This window comes from Gekko japonicus, unplaced genomic scaffold, assembly GCF_001447785.1.
Source record: "Gekko japonicus isolate JY-2015 unplaced genomic scaffold, Gekko_japonicus_V1.1 scaffold756, whole genome shotgun sequence".
Lineage (NCBI taxonomy): Eukaryota > Metazoa > Chordata > Lepidosauria > Squamata > Gekkonidae > Gekko > Gekko japonicus.
This window is the reverse complement of record NW_015166445.1, coordinates 739,202-756,326: the sequence shown is the minus strand read 5'-3', so window position 1 is coordinate 756,326 and position 17,125 is coordinate 739,202. Positions and strand designations below refer to the sequence as shown.

Here is a 17,125-nt window from a genome sequence, read left to right as displayed (position 1 = left end):
CCCATATGACAAGGGGGACAAGTCCCATATGACAGAGTAACCAAGAAACTAGTCTGCTTGTGTAATAATTGTGTGGGTTAGACTAAAACCAGGGCTCCACCCAAGTTATACCACAAAGAGGGTTTTTTTTAAGCACAGTATCAATTGTTTGAAAACCCAGAAACATGGCGAGTTCACAGCTCACAGATTCCTAGATCAACCCTGGTTCTGCTGCGTTTCCCAGCATACTATGAGCCGCAGTTACTGTCTTGGCCATTTGTCACAATCTGTTTTTTTTAAATACAATACAAGACCATCCTTGAAGCGTAACACAGGATCACCATTTCCCTGGAGAAGTATTGGGCACTGAAACCCACGTGCCATTTAAATCAGTTCTGACTGAACTCTTCAGGTGGCAGAGAAAGCCAAGAATCAGGTCTCCGAGTTGCATCAGTGACTTCAGCCACCTGCTAGATGCTTGCAAATTAGAACAGAATTAGCTCTTTGCGTTCATGGTTGGCCAGTGTTGCAATGTATTGTGTCTGTGTTTTTTTTTTAATGGCCTTGGTTTATCTGAGAGAGCTGTAAACAGAACCGTATTGCCAAATGTACCCTTGAAGAGCAGATCTTTGGTGCCATTTCTCTATGGCTCTCCTGTGACTGATAATTGGGCTTGGCTGCTGTCACAGTGTTAGATGAGGTCCACCATGTGGTTGCAGCAACACATTTACATGTGCAGCCACTGAAAAAGCCTCCTAGGCACATTTGCGGATTGCTGTTCTGCTTTCCTTTCAAAGAGAAAGGTGGTTGCTTTTTTGAGTCTTCTTGATATGTCTAAAGGTTTCAAACCTTTTGTTGAAATTGCTTCCAAATTATGCACAGCTGTGGATGTAGTCAGGAGCCAACCACATGAAACTGGAGGTATTGTTGATGCCAATTTAGTATAGTGGCTAAGGGCAGCGGACTCTAATCTGGAGAATCAGGTTTGATTCCCCACTCCTTCACATGCAGCCAGCTGGGTGACCTTGGGTCAGTCACAATTCTCTCGCAGCTGTTCTCTCAAGGGCAGTTCTCAGGAGAGCTCTCTCAGCCCTACCTACCTCACAGGGTGTCTGTTGTGAGGAGAGGAAGGGAAGGAGATTGTAAGCTGCTCCTGAGACTCCAAGTGCAGGGCAGGGTATAAATCCAACTCCTCCTCTTCTTCCTCTTCTTTGTTGTTGTCATTGTCTAGGGTTGCCAGTTCTGGGTTGGGAAATACCTGGAGATTTTGGGGGAGGAGCTTGGGGAAGTCGGGGTTCGGAGAGGGGAGGGATCTCAGCAGGGTATAATGTCATCAAGGCCCTGTTCCAAAACAGCCCTTTGCTCAAAGGGAACTGATCTTGGTCATCTGGAGATCCATTATAATAGGGGGCAATCTCTAGGTGCCAAGTGGGGGTTGGAAGCCCTACCTAAGTCTCATGCGGTTCATGGCAGTTATCACTACTCACTAAGTAGAGTTTGGAGAGAAGTCGATAGAGGATTTGCGGTCTCATGTCTCGTTTCCCCGTTTTGAAAGCAGGGGAAACTTCTTGCTAAGGGGGGCTCTGCGTGTCATTTTTTTTCTGTATGCTTCTAGTTGAATGGGAGCCGCCATGGCTTAGGGGTAGAGCATCTGCTTGGCATACAGAAGGTCTCAGGTTCAATCCCTGGCATCTCCTGTTAAAGAGCTCAGGTAGGAGGTGATGTGAGAAACCTCCACCTGAGACTCTGGAGAGCTACTGCCAGTCCAAGTAGATCATATTGACCATGGTAGACCAATGCTCTGACAATACTGGGTCAGGCCATGGCCCTGTCCAGGTCAGTATACTAAGTTAGCGGGAGGTGTTCATGTAGGGGTGCAAAAGTTATAGCCCAGGAAGAAGATGTGCAGATTTGACTTTAGGAAAAAACTGTTGCAAATGAAGGAAGCCTTAAGGAAAGTGGGAAGTGGAAGAAAAGCCACAGGTAAAGAAAAAGAATAGGTAAAAATAGGTGGCTGTTTAACTCAGTCTTTTAAAGAACCACATGTCATGAATATGAATCGCTTCCAGGTGACCAGCTAGAGAAGGTTTTTTGCGGGCCGGGGAGTGGCCGATTCCAGGCCACCGATATGCATGCAAATCCCTAACCCACGTATGTCGAGGTTGGTCGGGTAATAACACCTTTCCATGGTCCAAACTTCAGCTGCCACTCCCGATCTTGCAGGCAGCTTAACATGTGGCAGTGCCTTTGTGATCCACATCCTGGTGTTTTGTCACCTTGGAACCACAAACCATAGAGTGCGAAGAAAAAGTTGGCTGCTGCTGTCACCTTTCGAAGGTGTGCTTTGCAAAACAGTCATTGCCGAGAGTGTGAAAAGCAGGCTTGGGGCCAGATCAAGCCCAAACAAACAAAACAAGATCCCTCAAACCAGAAGTAGAGAAGGAGTGGCACAGGTAGGCCCCGGAGGCTGGAGGCCATCTGTGTAATATGCCTGAGACTGTCCTGGTGCCTCTCGTGTTGACTTTGCTGTGGGACTTGGGCTGGCAGTCTTTGACTGGAAACAAGAGGGGCAAAGGCCCGAATCAGGTTAGGGGCAGAACATGGAGGGATCTGATGGGCCATGGGTGGAGCCAGGCCAGAATCTCCTGGGTCAAGAGTGGGACGTGGAAGAATGTGGAGTTGACTGGCTTTGTCAGGCTCCAATATTGGTGGCTTGGAAGAGCCCAGTTTTTGTACCCTCCAGCAATTCACAGGTGGAAGTCAAGACAGGCATGTGACACCCGCCTCCTTATACCGGGGCTCATAGTCCAGTGGCTGCTGCACATTCCCCAAGACTGCTGTTCACCTACAGTACCCATTTACTCTGCAATGGCTGTGCTCTGTTGACTTGAAAGACACAGAGGTGATTGTGGGAAAGAAACATGAGAGCTGTTGGGCGTGAAAGGGTAGCCTATGCACCACATGATGCTTCAGCATTGATGCCCATGCATTTATATGGATGCATGCTAGAGGGCAGCCCTGACTTAGATGGCTGGCTTAGAGGCTAGCCCAATTTTGTCAGATCTCAGAAGCTAAGCAGGATAGGTCTTGGTCAGTATTTGGAAGGGAAACAACCAAGGAAGACCAGGGTTGCTATGCAGAGGCAAGGCAATGGCAAACCACCTCTGAGCATCTCTTCCCTTGAAAACACCATGGGGTTCCCCTGGCGGTGCTGGGGAAAACCCCAATTTTGGGGGCCTTCAGCCCACCACCGGCCAGCTGGCTGGTGGGGAAGCCCCACCCCAAAAAAGAAACGTCAGTATGCGACATCCCTGATGCGATGACGTCACTTGGAAGTGATGTCATTGCACTGTGGACATCTTGTGGGGACTCTCAGGCATTTGGGCAAACTGTATGGTTTTGAGGCCGAAAAAACCATAGAGTTTGCCCAAATACCAGAGTGTCCCCTGCAGGACGGTACCACTTCTCCTCCCATACTCAGCACACCCCCTAAAGTCCCCCACTCCAGCCAAGGTAAGACCTGGCAACCCTAGGTTGTCATAAGTCAGCTGTGACTTGATGGCAAAAAAAAAAATGCTAGAGGCAAGATCTATTTGTTTGTGTTGACATGCATCCCGCCTTTCTTCCATCACCGAGCTCAAGGTAGCACACAGTGAGCTCCCAGGAATCCTTCTCTCCAAGTACCGATCAGACCCAGAGAGCTTAGCTTCAGCAAGATGGCTGCATTATGTGTCCTGTTAGCTGGCCCTGCATGGCAACTGGTTGGCCGTTGTGTGAGACAAGATGCTGACCTAGACGGATCACTGGTCTGATCCAGCAGGTTCTTAGGCTTTAACATTCTCCCAGCCATGCATTAAGACCAACGTATACCGACCTACAGATTCACTCAGATATTTAACTCGTAGAGACATGGGAGAGAGGGCTAAACTCTGAAAAAAGGTCCAAACTGGTAGCTCGTGCTACCAAAATCTTAGCAAGGAAATCCCCCGCAAAGAGTAATGGCATTCACCGGGGACAGGTGACAGAGAATAGAGCCAGCATCTGGAAGAAAGGACGTTTGTGTTTGTACTGGTCAGACCAATGCCGTGAGATGGGTACTATAACTGTGGAAATGTGCCTCTGTTCTGTGAGTGTTCTCTGCACACACCCTAAAAAGGGGGCTTTCCTAGAACAGGGTTCCCACTGTAGTCACAATGTCGTTTGTGTCAGAGTCATATTTTCCTAGAGATGCTTGAGAATTCCTAACGTGTGACGCTCTGCAACGGCTTGTGCTGAAGGGCTCCCTTCACTGCTAGAAAGGCAAGACAAGGGTGCTCATTGTGAATCGCATTTAGCATGTGAGTTCCCTCTGACTGGCTCTATTCTTAGCACCTCCCTCCCTCCCTGGGACAAAGGTCAGCAGACAGTGCTCAGGGGGAGCCCGGAACTGGCTTTCTTTCCCTGGTGGGTGGAGATGCCCCTGCCTCCGAAACTGAGCATCCTTCGTGGGTTCTGCTTAGACTGAAAGTCTCCAGATTTCTTGAGAAGGACCGTTGGCTCCAAGGGTCACATCGCAAAAAGCAACTTGTGATCTGTGAACTACAGTGTCAGAGGGCTCCCTTCTATGCCTGTCTTGCAGTACATGGGATCGCTCAGGGGTCGTTTAGTAGAAAAAGAGCTAGGGGAACTCATTAGCATAACTCATTAGCATATGCCACACACCCTGACATCACTGGAAGTGTGTCATAAGGCCACACCCCCTGACATCACCGGAAGTGTGTCATAAGGCCACACACCCCACCCCCAACGGTCCTGGACGCCGTGGCTGGCCTTGCAGCTCCACTGCCGAGCCCCATGAGGGGCCGGGCGGTGGACCTGCAAGGCCGGCGGGAGTGTGAGGAAGCCCCGCCAAGGCCCTCCCTGGCCCCAGGCAGGCAGGGGTGGGGAGAGGCAGGGAGGAAGCAACTTACCCTCCCTCTTCTCCTGCCTCCTCCTGGCTGAATGAGGGCCGGAAGTGGGGCGGCCGGAAGCGGGTGGGGCTTCGTCATGTGACCCGCACCCCGTACCTCACTTGGGGGAACTGCGATCCCCCGCGATCCCCCCCGAAATGACCTTCCCTCTAAGCTGTGGAGTCTTGTGAGCAAAAATTCTACTTTGTGAGCTGGCATTAAAGTTGTGAGCAAGCGATTTGGCTGCTGCATAAATTAGTTTGCTCTGGAGCCATCCTCCCTGAGCAAAGACAAAAATGTGTGAGCCGGAGGCTAAAAACCTGTGAGCTTGCTCACACTAACTCAGCTTAGAGGGAACACTGAAGCCCCCAGGGTACCGTCCTTGTGTGGTTGCATCCCTGTCTTATAAAGAATGATCCTTTTTTAAACAAACTAATTCATTTAATTTATTAATTGTAGTTCCATTTTCTCCGTCACAAAACAATTTTTTTTGGGGGGGGGGGGAGAAATACATACCGCTCACTAAAACTTAACACAAACAATACATACATTAATAAAACGAAATATTCCATCAGTCTTTGATCAATTATACAATTCAGTTTAATTAACAAAAGGAGAGAGCCGGAACCTCCTACTGGAGCTACTTATACTGTATCCAAATTTAAACTTCCATCTGTTACAGTTGAGTACTCAAATATATCTTAAAATACTTTCTTTAATCTGCTCCTTTGGTTTATGTCTATGCCATGTCTCAACTAACAACTCCTGGGAATTGGTTTCCCCCTCACAGAACTTCTTGTATACTATAGTTTTATTTATTAATACCACATGCCATATTTTATGCACCCATTCATCTGTGCCCTGGAAGGGTGTCTGGGTGCTCCTAGGCCTGCGTGAGCAGTTGCCAGGCTGCAACCAGTAGATTTTTGAGAGTGTATTTTTTTTCCCTTTGGGAAATCTCCCAGTAGAATACTTAGCAGAGCAGTCTTGGGATCACATATTACTATCCAGTTTACCAACTAACAATAATACTTAAAATAATCTCAGGTCTTGTAAAATTTACATTGCAGGCATTGTTAAATGCATCCTAGTGTGTGGGGGTTTTTTTAAAAAAAAACTGTGACTCAGCTGAGGTCTATTCGTCCAGTATTAGTTTGATAAAGTGCTTTTGAAAGGAGTCACAGTGCCCAGTCCTGTATGTTCCGGTGCGCCCAGTGATGGTCTTCGTCTCCCTTTTTGTATGGCTTTCTCTGGTGCTGTTTGAATCGCTCCCTGCCTTGTGTTTGTCGCTAACTTTCTGGGAAGGTTTGCCCCGAGAGGAAGACAGGTGTGGTCCCGTTCAAACTCAGTTAATCTGGCAGGTTTTTGGCTCAGGTGGCAGCGTAGTTTGGCACCACAGTGAACACATGAGAGCCAGTGCTTAGTCTGCGTCTCTCCTCGAACCTGGACTGCAATGTAGGGAGATCAACAATCTTTTGATAAGGAACACTGAGCACCATGCTAGAGCATGTAGGTTCTCTAAAGTCTGAAAGATGCAGAGAAGACAATATTAACTGCTGAGTCTTCAAACTTGCTGGAAGGCCGAAGTCATAAGCATGCGACCTTTTTGACGATGGTCTCTTGAGGCTTCATTTTAAAACCGCATGCTCAGTTTTGATTCAATAGGTAGAAAACAAAGGGTTTTGTTGCTTTTCACTCCTCCCACAAAATATGCCAATACATTGCATCTGAGCAAGAGCGTCTTTGAATCCATTTGAGGCAGCATTTGCTGGCAAACGACGGACGCTTATTGTTGCTGTCACCGATGCCACGTTAGCCATATTCATTTATTTTGAACTGCCAAATGCCTTACGCAAACCGTATTTCGTAGAGATCGGCAGGCAGATCTGTGATTTTGAAGGATTGCGACAGAGAGTTTATGATTTGTTTATCTGAAAGCTTTACAGGCACCGCCTTTTCCTCAGAAAACAGGGACCCAGGTTGGGTAATCACAAGAAAACCAATACCTTATAAAAACATTTAAAAAGAAGCCATTAAAGCAACACATTCAAAAGAGAGGCCAAGCAGGATGGACCAAGCTTGCCCGGTCTCACATGAACACACACAGCTGCCGTAGGCTGAATCAGGCTGTGGGTCCACCACGGTCGGTATTGTCTACTCAGACGGGCAGCGGCTCTCCAGGGTCTCCGGCAGAAGTCTTTAACATCACCTCCTGCCAGATCTTTTAAACTGGAGATGCCGGGGATTGAACCTGGGACCTCCTGCATGCCAAGCAGATGCTCTGCCAGTAAGTCATAGCCCCTCCCCTAATTTCATTGGATCTCAGAATCTAAGCAGAGTCAGTCAGTCAGATTTTATTAACAGGCCACAGCCAGTATATAAATAAATATACAACAATCACACGTAAGAAAGACAATAAAATAGTAACGTAATTAAAAATATTCAAAAATTGAACGCACAAATTTAAAAATCTGGTAGACAGTTATGCATATCAAGTTCCCACTATTCCTTTAGAAAGATAGATGCTTGAGCACAAATTTTTGCTATTTTCTCAGTAGTCTCCGTGTTCTCATCAGAAAGAATTTTATTAACAATCTCTTCCTTGGAGATTTTCAGGACCTTTTGGTAATATCGGCAAAACAAAGGTCAGGCCAATTTCATTGTATATCGAGCAGTGGAGTAAGATGTGTGTTGTTGTCTCTATCGCATCAATGTTACAAGGAGATGCTCTCTCAGCTTGAGGGATTTTATTATATCTGCAAGAGAAAAGGCAGGGTCAGCCCTTGTTACTGCTTGGATGGGAGACCACCAAGAAATGCCAGAGGCAGGCAGTGGCGAACTACCTTTGTCTTTCCCTGAAAACCCTCCAGGGTCGCCATTAGCAGTGACTTGACAGGACTTTCCACCACCGGTTTTCCCTTCAAAGCCTGAGTGCTAAAAACACCTCAGATGAGCCAAAACTCTTCCTACAATTTTCTTCTGACATCCTCTGAGGGAAAGTGTCCTGTAATACTGGAGCAGCTACCGAAAAAGCCCAGTCATCATTTGTACTCTCACAAGGGTTGGAACCTCTAGAAGGCATTACTGCACCGAGCGTAGAACAGCCCCCCCCCCCAATAAATCCATGTAAGAAGTGGGACAGACAGTCTGGTGCAGAGATCAAAATTATGTATGTGCCAAAATTTCCATTAAAGCCAGCACTGGCAGTTTATGCATGTTGCTGTGCACATAGAAATTTGTAATTGAACACGTGAAGGTTCTGTCTGATCAGTATCGTCTACTCTGGTGGGCAGCAGCTCTTCAGGTCCTCAGGCAAAGGTCTATCACATCACCTACCACCTGATCCTTTCAAGTGGAGAAGCCAGGAATCCAACCCAGGATCCTCTGTAAGCCAAGTTGATGCTGTATCGCTCATCTACAGCCCCTTCCTCAGTTAATTTCAGAAGGTAGCCGTATTGGTCTGCAGGGCAATAGCCAGATTCGAGTCCTGTAGCACTGCAGAGACCAATGAGAGACCAACTAGTAGCACCTTAGAGGCCGACACGATTTTGGGAACAGATTTTGGGGATGTCAGATTTGACTAAGGGAGCTTTGACTCTTGAAAGCCCATACCCCCCAAATTTTGCTGGTCTCTAAGGCGCTACTGGGCTTAAATCAAGCCGTTCCTCAGTTAAATTCTTCAGCATCTCAAGACAGAAGCTGCTGAATTCCTGGTCATTATTTCTGACCAGTTTAGTCACGCTACTTTAGATATGGCCCACACCGCCACAAGGCACCTGACTGAAGGAAATGAACACCGGTGAGCTCTTGTTGAGAGGTTTACATTTATTAAATATGTTTGTGTCTGTCTGTGTGTGTGGAGAAGGAGTGACAAAGAACATGCTATCTGACAACTTGAAGAGGAAACCACTCTGGATTTTTAAAAAGTTCTCAAATGTCAAAAGGCAGCACAGGTCTATTTTAAGGACTGACGGAAGCTAAGAAAAGCTACCTGCCCAACAAAGACAACTAAAGTACATGAAGACGATTCTCAAAACTGCAGGCTGTTGGTGTGAGTGTGGAAATAAAGGAAGGACTGGAAAAGGTGGGCATCGCTGACCTTGGGCCAGGGTGAGGTGATACACACTTGGTCCCCCGTCTGGCCACCCACATGAACCTGGGCTCGGCCTCCTGGTACGTTAATAGCCACTGAACTGACTCACCGGCCCTGAGGTTTCATTCTCGGCAAGCTTTGGTAGCTCGTTCCTGCAGCAACACGCCCCTGGAAAGAGGCCAAATGATTTTCATACCTGCCTGCCTCTTTATCACATCTCAGTAAACAGCCAGGGAACAAAAAGTCAAGGTCAGGGGAGGCAGCCGGCAAAGCGCGGGGGCAGGAGTGTGCTCGAGGTCAGGCTGTGGCCAAGAGCTTTCTGGCAGGTGGGAGGGAACAGCGCTCTCATGTCTGGAGCATGAGTCCTCCTGGCCCGAGTGCCAAAAACAGAATCCTGTTTATGTGACCGAGGACTAGAAGTGGAAAATTGCTAGTGAAACATCCCATTGGCTTCCACCAATGACTCCGATCTTGCTTGACTCCTCGCACAACCTCTCATCTGGGCCGGTCTACACGCCGTGTGTGATGTGACATGACATCATTGCACATTGCATCGCCCAGCCTCACATCACCGCCGCAGTGTAGTTGTCATCACATCATGGGTCGATTTGATTCGCTGTTACAGGAGAGAGAGCCTAAGGGACACACAGGACGGAAGATCTCCCTTATCTTGAAATAGCTGGTTTCACCCTGAGATCTTTCTAGGCAAGAGAACACTTGTATTTATTAACAACTATTTTGTACGGAGGCCATCCTGATTTCTAAAATCTTAACATGGCCCTCTAAAATCTTTGGTCTGGTTTCTCGGGCCCCTTTTCTCATCTTTTTTGTGGATGGTATCAAAAGCCTGAAGAGTGACACAGTGATGGTACTGGGATTCTGCAAAGCTCTCGGTCCAGGCTGGGACCAGTGGGTGGGGGCAGAATCCCCGTTGTCCAGTCTAGCACTGGAATTGAGGGTCAGACGCCTGAAAGGCATCAGGTAGAAGTTCCTAACCTTGGCTGAAGATGAAGTTCCTGGTATTTGCATCAGTCATGGCCAGTCCCCAAGTGAAGTTTTAGACTGCCCATTAATCATAGGAGCTAGTGTTGCACACCTCTGTTCCCTTCTGTGCTTGAAGAGGGCTCTGAGGCCTCTGGGTTCACAGTCCTAGCTGGCTGATTGGCCTAGGTCTCATTTGTAGCCCAGATACACTGTGTAGCCCGTGAGGTTGCTGGTTCAAGCCCCAGACTCCCTTACAGGCACCTAGGTCTTCCAAATGACCATTACTCCATAATTTCAGGCTTTATCTGCCTTTCCAAGGCCTCGGCCACACGGGCAGGAAAATGCGTGGGGGAGGCGTGGCTGTTTGCCCCGGAGCAAACTAACGCGCGGCTGTGCGATCAGGCTTCGGGTTGAGGTCCCGTCGAGCTCCCGTGGTTAGGGGGGAGGTGCCGATCAACACACGTGGCAAAGAAGCGGAGCGGCGCAGCAAACGGGGTTGTGTTTTGTTTTTAAAACTTAAATGTGCGCATGCTCTGTTGGGTGCTTGTGCGCATCCGTGGAGATTTGGGGGGGGGGAAAACCTTTTTGCAAGGGGACATGGGCGGGCGCCGGAACTACCACTGGAAACGTGATCAGACGCCCGCCCTTGCCCCGCGGTTTCCGGAAACTAGTACCTCCGAGGTACTAGTTTTTTACCCCACATCTTCAGCGGGAAGCCTCGGGTGCGCCAGGGGAGCTCTACACTTCCCAGATTTGGCGGTGAGATCGCGCTCGGAAAATCCGCCTATCTTCCGTCTCTCTAGCGTGCCTAATGCTCCGTGTGACCAGGGGCCAAGTATACTTAGAAAAGGTAATTTGAAGTACTGCAGATTATAAGAGTAGCAAGTAAAAGCAAATGTCTCAGGTTCCTGAAACTTCTTATATTGAAAGCCGATATGGTATAGTAGTTAGAAATGCATGCTGGAATAGGCCTGATGGGTTGAAATCCCCCTCAGTTATGCAACATCCTAAGTCAGTCAGTCTCTTCTTAGTCTTCCTCACAGTGTTGTTGGGAGGGGAAAGTGGCACGGGGAAGAATAATGTATGCCACCTTAACCTCCATGGGGGAAGGGCAGGATTGGTTGTATAGATAATTCTGAGTCACCTAACAAGTTGTATCGATCGTGGAAATCAAGGTGTATTTATGTGTGCATATGTGTTTGTGGGGGTGCCTGTATAGTGGAGAAGACCCCATTTATAGCATTTCCCTTGTTTACGTGTGCTCCTTTTCTTCTCCTAGGTAGCGGACCCATTCAACTGTGGCAATTCCTGCGGGACCCTCTCACGGACAAGTCCTGCCAGTCCTTTATCAGCTGGACAGGCGATGGTTGGGAATTCAAGCTCTCTGATCCTGATGAGGTATGGGTGGTATGGGCCTCCATGTGCTTTGCATTAATGAATTAATGGGGGGGAGTGAAATGACTCCCCTTTATTTAAAAACAAACAAACCCCCCAATCCAAATGATGTCTTATTGTGCACTTCACTGGCTTCCCTCATCAGCACAGATTTGTTCTCTATACATTTGAAGCTCTCCATGAGCATTTTGCACCTTGTCTTTATCCTTATCCCATGGCATCTCTCTGACCATGACCCTCAGTCCTCCAATTCTACTATCCTCGTGTGGGGTTGGATGCAGACTAAATTTCCAGCTAACGGCATAATTTCCCTCTCCTCCTGCAGATGCCCAGTTCCCCCCCATGCCATTGCTGAGGGTCTCCTGTCTCCCGGGAGCCGCATTTCAGGGCAATCAACGGGTGGGCTACAGTGGGAGGGAGGGAAGGAGACAGGAAAGTTCTGTTCTGCTGACGAAGGTGCTTCTGTTAGCGGAAGCGACTTGACAGTACAGACAGTGCCTCCCTATAAAAATAACATATTCATTTTGGGATGGTGGGCTCCACCTTTCCAGGTTGCAAGAAGATGGGGCAAGAGGAAAAACAAGCCAAAAATGAACTACGAGAAGCTGAGCCGTGGATTGCGCTATTACTACGACAAGAACATCATCCACAAGACTGCCGGGAAACGGTACGTTTACCGTTTTGTGTGCGACCTGCAGAGCTTGCTGGGATACACGCCTGAAGAACTCCATGCCATGTTGGATGTCAAACCCGATGCTGATGAATGAACAGGAGGCGGGGACTGCAAAGAAGCCCTTGCAGAAGATTCCGTGCGTCCACCTAGAAATCCTATTGGACTTTCTACTTCCTTTTCCACTGCCATGATTTTCTATTGGAGAGAAGCTCAACATTTACATTGGTGGCACAGGGATGGGTTATACTAAGCATTTGGACAAAACTGTGACATAGTTTTAGTTGGGAGGAGAAAGAGCTTTTGCATGTGGATGTTCTTGAAGAGTTTTATTGGAGGTTAAAATTTCAAAAGTCAGGAGGGAGAGCTTAAAAATTTTGTTTGTTTTTAAAACCACCCTGTTGCAATTATTGAATGCATTTATCGGTCATCCACCACCTGGGATCCTAAACTGACAATCCACAAGGTTGAAAGCCTCCCAAGGAAAGATTTTTGGGAGAGTTAGGGAGATAGTCTAAGGGCACAGAATATTCTACATTGCAGGGAAAACACATTGGAATAGCCAATAACTGTGGTCCTAGCTAACTTTGCATTTCTCAAAAAAAAAAAAAGCAGATTTTCATCAGGAGGGACCAAATCTTTTTTTTATTTGTAAAAAAAATGTTATTTTATTAATTTTTGTGCCAGTATTTTTTAAAATAGTCTTAAGCTCAAAGATGGTCTCAGTATTGCAATATTGTGTGTTGTTTGTTTTCGTTATGACAGCTGCAAGTTTTATCTGCATCGAGGACAAGATAACAGAGTTGATGTTAGACCCCACCAGAAACAGATAGACTTTAACAGCTTTGATAGAAACTCAAGATCAAACCAGGGGGGATGAAAGTATATGGCTGTTTCACTTTGGTATTGGAGCCTCCTGCACTTTACTGTATGCTTCCATCGCTAGAGTCAGTGGGTCTGGGTTTGGAGGAAAGGTCCATAGTTCAGTGGTAAAGCGAAGACTTTGCATGCATTCAGTCCTAAATTCAACTTCTTGGTTTCAAAAGAGGATCTCAGGATGTCGGCTTGGGGAAGACCATTTGCCTGAGATACTGGCAAGCCACTGCTGATCTGCATGGGCGATATCGAGCGAGAAAGCCATATTGTCTGCCTAAGGGTCAAGCGGCTCCCTTTGTCCATCCGTTTTGGTCAACAATTTCATTCCTAAAAATGGGATTTTATTGAGTTTTTCTGCACGTTGCTCAATCCTTCTCAAGATACTTTAGAGCAAAGGTTTCTTTAAAAAATAATAATCCAGTATTGAAATTTAAGATTGTTTCATCTGTCACCCGTGAGCTAACTCACAGTGCAGTGCTAAGCAGAGTATGCATGGCTTTATACCCCACTGAAGTCCCTCCCCTTCCCAAACCCCACCCTCCCCAGGTTGCACCCCCAAAATCTCCAAGTATTTCCCAACTCAGAGCAGGCAAGCCTAGTATGGACGTGTGTGTTTTCAAGTCACAGCTGACTTATGGCAACCCCAGCAATGGGCTTTAAAGGCAAGTGAGAAGCAAAGATGCTTTCCTGTTGCCTTTCCTTGCATGGTGTATTCCATGGTGGCAGGCCTGTGGCCAGGATTTTTAAAGTCGGGGGGCATTTAAATTTCTTAGGGGGCACTGGCTAATCGAATTAAAGGAATATCTGGCTCCTTCCCCACACCTGCCACCACTCAGGGGCCCTGGGTTGGATGGGAAGTCGTGGGGCCTTGCAAGTAAGTCAGGGGGCCTAGCCCCTAGATGCCCCACTGTCGCTATGTGCCTGCATAGTGGTCTCCCATCTAAGTACCGACCCTGCTTAGCTTCCAAGATCTGATGAGATCCGGCTATACCATGCCACCTTCCCTCTGAGGTTCTCAGTACACCGTGTATTTTTAAAATATTCCTGTAATGTACGTGTGCAGATGCAGTTTGGACACTGGGAGTTTCAATACCTTCTCCCCATCCAATGCCAGCCCTCATCTACTGACTTATAATGATGTCTCCCTGGTTTATAACCATATGTCCCATTTCCCCTTAGAGTTAGTCTCCACTTCTGCAAAAAGGGGGAAAAAATAGTATCAGGACAAAGGAAAAAAGTCTATACATTTTCCAGAATTTAAATCTTAATCTTCTCGTCCTGAATGCCAATTCACACATTACAAGGCAGCCAGGTTTAGCGCTGAGGATACATGAACCGACACGACACACTTATTTTTAAATGTGTGATTGTGTGACATTCATGCTTGACAAGTTTTAGGTGAATTCTTCATAACGCTTAAATATGCTGCACCTGTGAGAAGTTGTAGCGTCTCCTTAGAACAAAAGGGGAGAATCTGTGCAGCCTTAAAATATATAAATGTTTGAATTTTGGGGTATTTGAGTTTGAGTGTAATAACAATCATATTTGAATTTGGGGGTAATAACAATGACTATTTGAGTTTGGAGGTAATAATGGTGAAAATGTTCAGGAGTCCAAATAGGGTTGCCAACTCCCAGGTGGTGGCTGGAGATCTCCCGGGATTACAACTCCAGGCAACAGAGATCAGTTCATCTGGAAGGTGGACTTTATTGCATCATACCCCATTGAAGTCCCTCCCCACCCCAAATTCCACCTTTCTCTGTCTGCACCCAAGTATTTCCCAACTCGGAGGTGGCAAACCTAAATCCAAGAGCTGCAATTAAGAGTACTCCTCCTTCCATGAAGAGTCAGTCCAGTTCGAAATAGGGCTGAGGTAAAGGCTCAGGTTTGTATTTCTGGACTCTCAAGTAAAAGGAGCAAATAACCGTGTTGGAGCTAGTCAGCTGTTTCACAGAATCTCACCCAATTCCCTTCTTTACTGCAGCTTCTGGTCCACTTGGCTTTTGTCCATGCAGATCCCATCTTTTCATCATAAGTCTAGCTCGAAAACGCAGTCTGGACCATGTGCCTCAGTCCACATGTGGGAGTTCCATGGTGGTATGCTGCTTTTTCACATGGTGGTAGGCACACCCATAGGGAGCTAAGTGCCAGGAAAAGGGGTTCTAGCCTTGCTCTCTTCTTGAACTTCCAGGTTTTTTTTTTTTTAATGTGTGGAGAATATTTTGGGGACGGGGCAGGACAGAAGACTGTTTCATCTTGTGATCTGTGGTGGTGCCATTCAAACGCAAGATTACCATCTGACCTACAGCTTGTGACAAACAAGCTGTCTGTCACAACTAATGAGACAATCTGAAGCTGGGACTCTTAAGTGGGCTTATCAGAAGGCATGGATGTATGGCGAAGCTAGAAGGTCTCTGCAGTTGGGCAATGAGGTTATGAATCTATTATTTCAAAGTTGGGAACCGAACCACTGATAATAACAAAGAAGAAGATACCTGCCGTTATGCTTGATCATTCACCTTACTGTTCCAAAGATTTAAATAGCCTGTTTGAGCATCTCTATGTATCTGTTTTGTGCCATTTTAACTAACATTGCCAATAAATCTTGGGAAGTGTAGTTCATTGCTAGTGCTGAAAATGTTGTTGGTGATCCCTAGTTCCAGCCTTTGAGTTCCCTGGGAAAGAAGCATGACTATTGGATCCAATTAAGTTTGGCAGCATAGGTATATGTCCTCGGAGTTTTTAGTATGGTTGTTTGGTAGCTAACCTATCAAACCATCTGTCTGGTAGCTAACCTATCAAACCATCTGTCTGGTAGCTAACCTATCAAACCATCTGTCTGTGAACACATTAATCACTGCCATCGTTTTAGTCAGGGCTTGCTGGAAATCTTGCCTTTGGTTGGTGGGGACAGGCTCAGTATTTCTGGGATGAGGCAGAAGGAAGTTTTGAGCCAAGAACCATTATGTGGTGGACGTTCTTGGAATAGAAGTCAAGCTACTAGTGCATAGGGCTCAGCTTGATTTAATTCCAGCAGAGACAAGAGTGTAGGAAGGAAGGATGGGGAAGAAAGAAAGGTTGGTGGAGGTAGAAGAGAACGTATCCCTAAAGCAAAAGGGCTTCATGTCTAGCAGCTGTAGCATTTGGTGGTTTTAGCCTTAAGGGTAGAGGAGGGGTCCACAGGCCACCCCAACCAGGGAATGAAACAGCCAAAAATCAGAAAGACTGCTATTGTGAAGTTGGAGGAAACAGAAAGCAGCACTGATATTTTTGGGTGCTAATGTTGACTGTTCCTATTCCCACAACTAAGGAACAATGCCAACGCCATTACATTGGTCTTGAAAATCGGCAGCAAGAACAAATTCAGGTGGGCTGTTTCACAGTCCGTTTCTGAAGTGTTGCTAGATGATGAGCTAGGGGCATCCTTTGAAGCGCAGAGGTTGGAGCATTTGAAGAGGACTAACACTGAGTTGGCGACGTGCAGTCGATTTTAGAGCTTCTAAATACATCATGTTGGAAACTTGCATAGTAATCTCCCTTTAAAGACAATTCCCAGGAAACTTACTTGTCAAAGCTTTACTCAATAAGGTCCCCAAGTGGTTTCCATAGTGGAGAAAGTTTCAACAACAACAAAACCTACTAGGTCCTTTATCTCACTCAAACTTTATGTCAGTGTAGGGCAGTCTGTTATAAGTCTTCATTAACTTAAGAAAAATACATTGGGTTGGGCCTGACTCTAAGGTCGTATCCATCAATAACCTTGCAGTCACAAAAAGAGGACTGTGAGTGGAATGATACCTTTGGATCTAGTCTTAAGGTTGAACCCAGTATCTTTCTACCATTCCCATAAACTTTATTATATATACTTCCTTGAGGAAGAAGCACTCAGCGTGCATCTGCTTTTTTGTTGTAGACCAGAGCTTCCTCATTTAAACGCCTTCCTTAAAAACCATAACATTTTGCTAGGGAAATGTGGAACATGCATCCATTTCTAGTCAACCAGTAATTCTAGTTTCCATTTCTACCAAGCTGAGATGAACAAAAAAAATCCAATCTGTTTGCACTTTGGCTAATTTTTTCCAGGCCAGACTATTGATAGTGACCAGAGAGGAAGCTTTTTTAAAAAATGTGAAAAACCTCATTCTTAGGTCTTCAGTGTGGCATCAATATGAGTAGATAAGTGGACTATCAAAATTTTTG

The 17,125-nt window shown here is 46.5% G+C and overlaps 1 protein-coding gene across 1 annotated transcript in view; it reads left to right on the top strand.

Moving 5' to 3' along the window:
* The window catches only part of ETS1 (v-ets avian erythroblastosis virus E26 oncogene homolog 1), a gene marked incomplete at its 5' end in the record, with an annotated part of 29,515 nt that extends 17,324 nt beyond the window's left edge, over positions 1-12,191 (top strand). The window contains 2 exons of the mRNA XM_015411995.1: positions 11,264-11,382; positions 11,931-12,191. Coding sequence (XP_015267481.1) covers positions 11,264-11,382; positions 11,931-12,146 — 335 coding nt within the window. The remainder of the gene's footprint in view (positions 1-11,263; positions 11,383-11,930) is intronic.
* Positions 12,192-17,125: the final 4,934 nt, after the last annotated feature.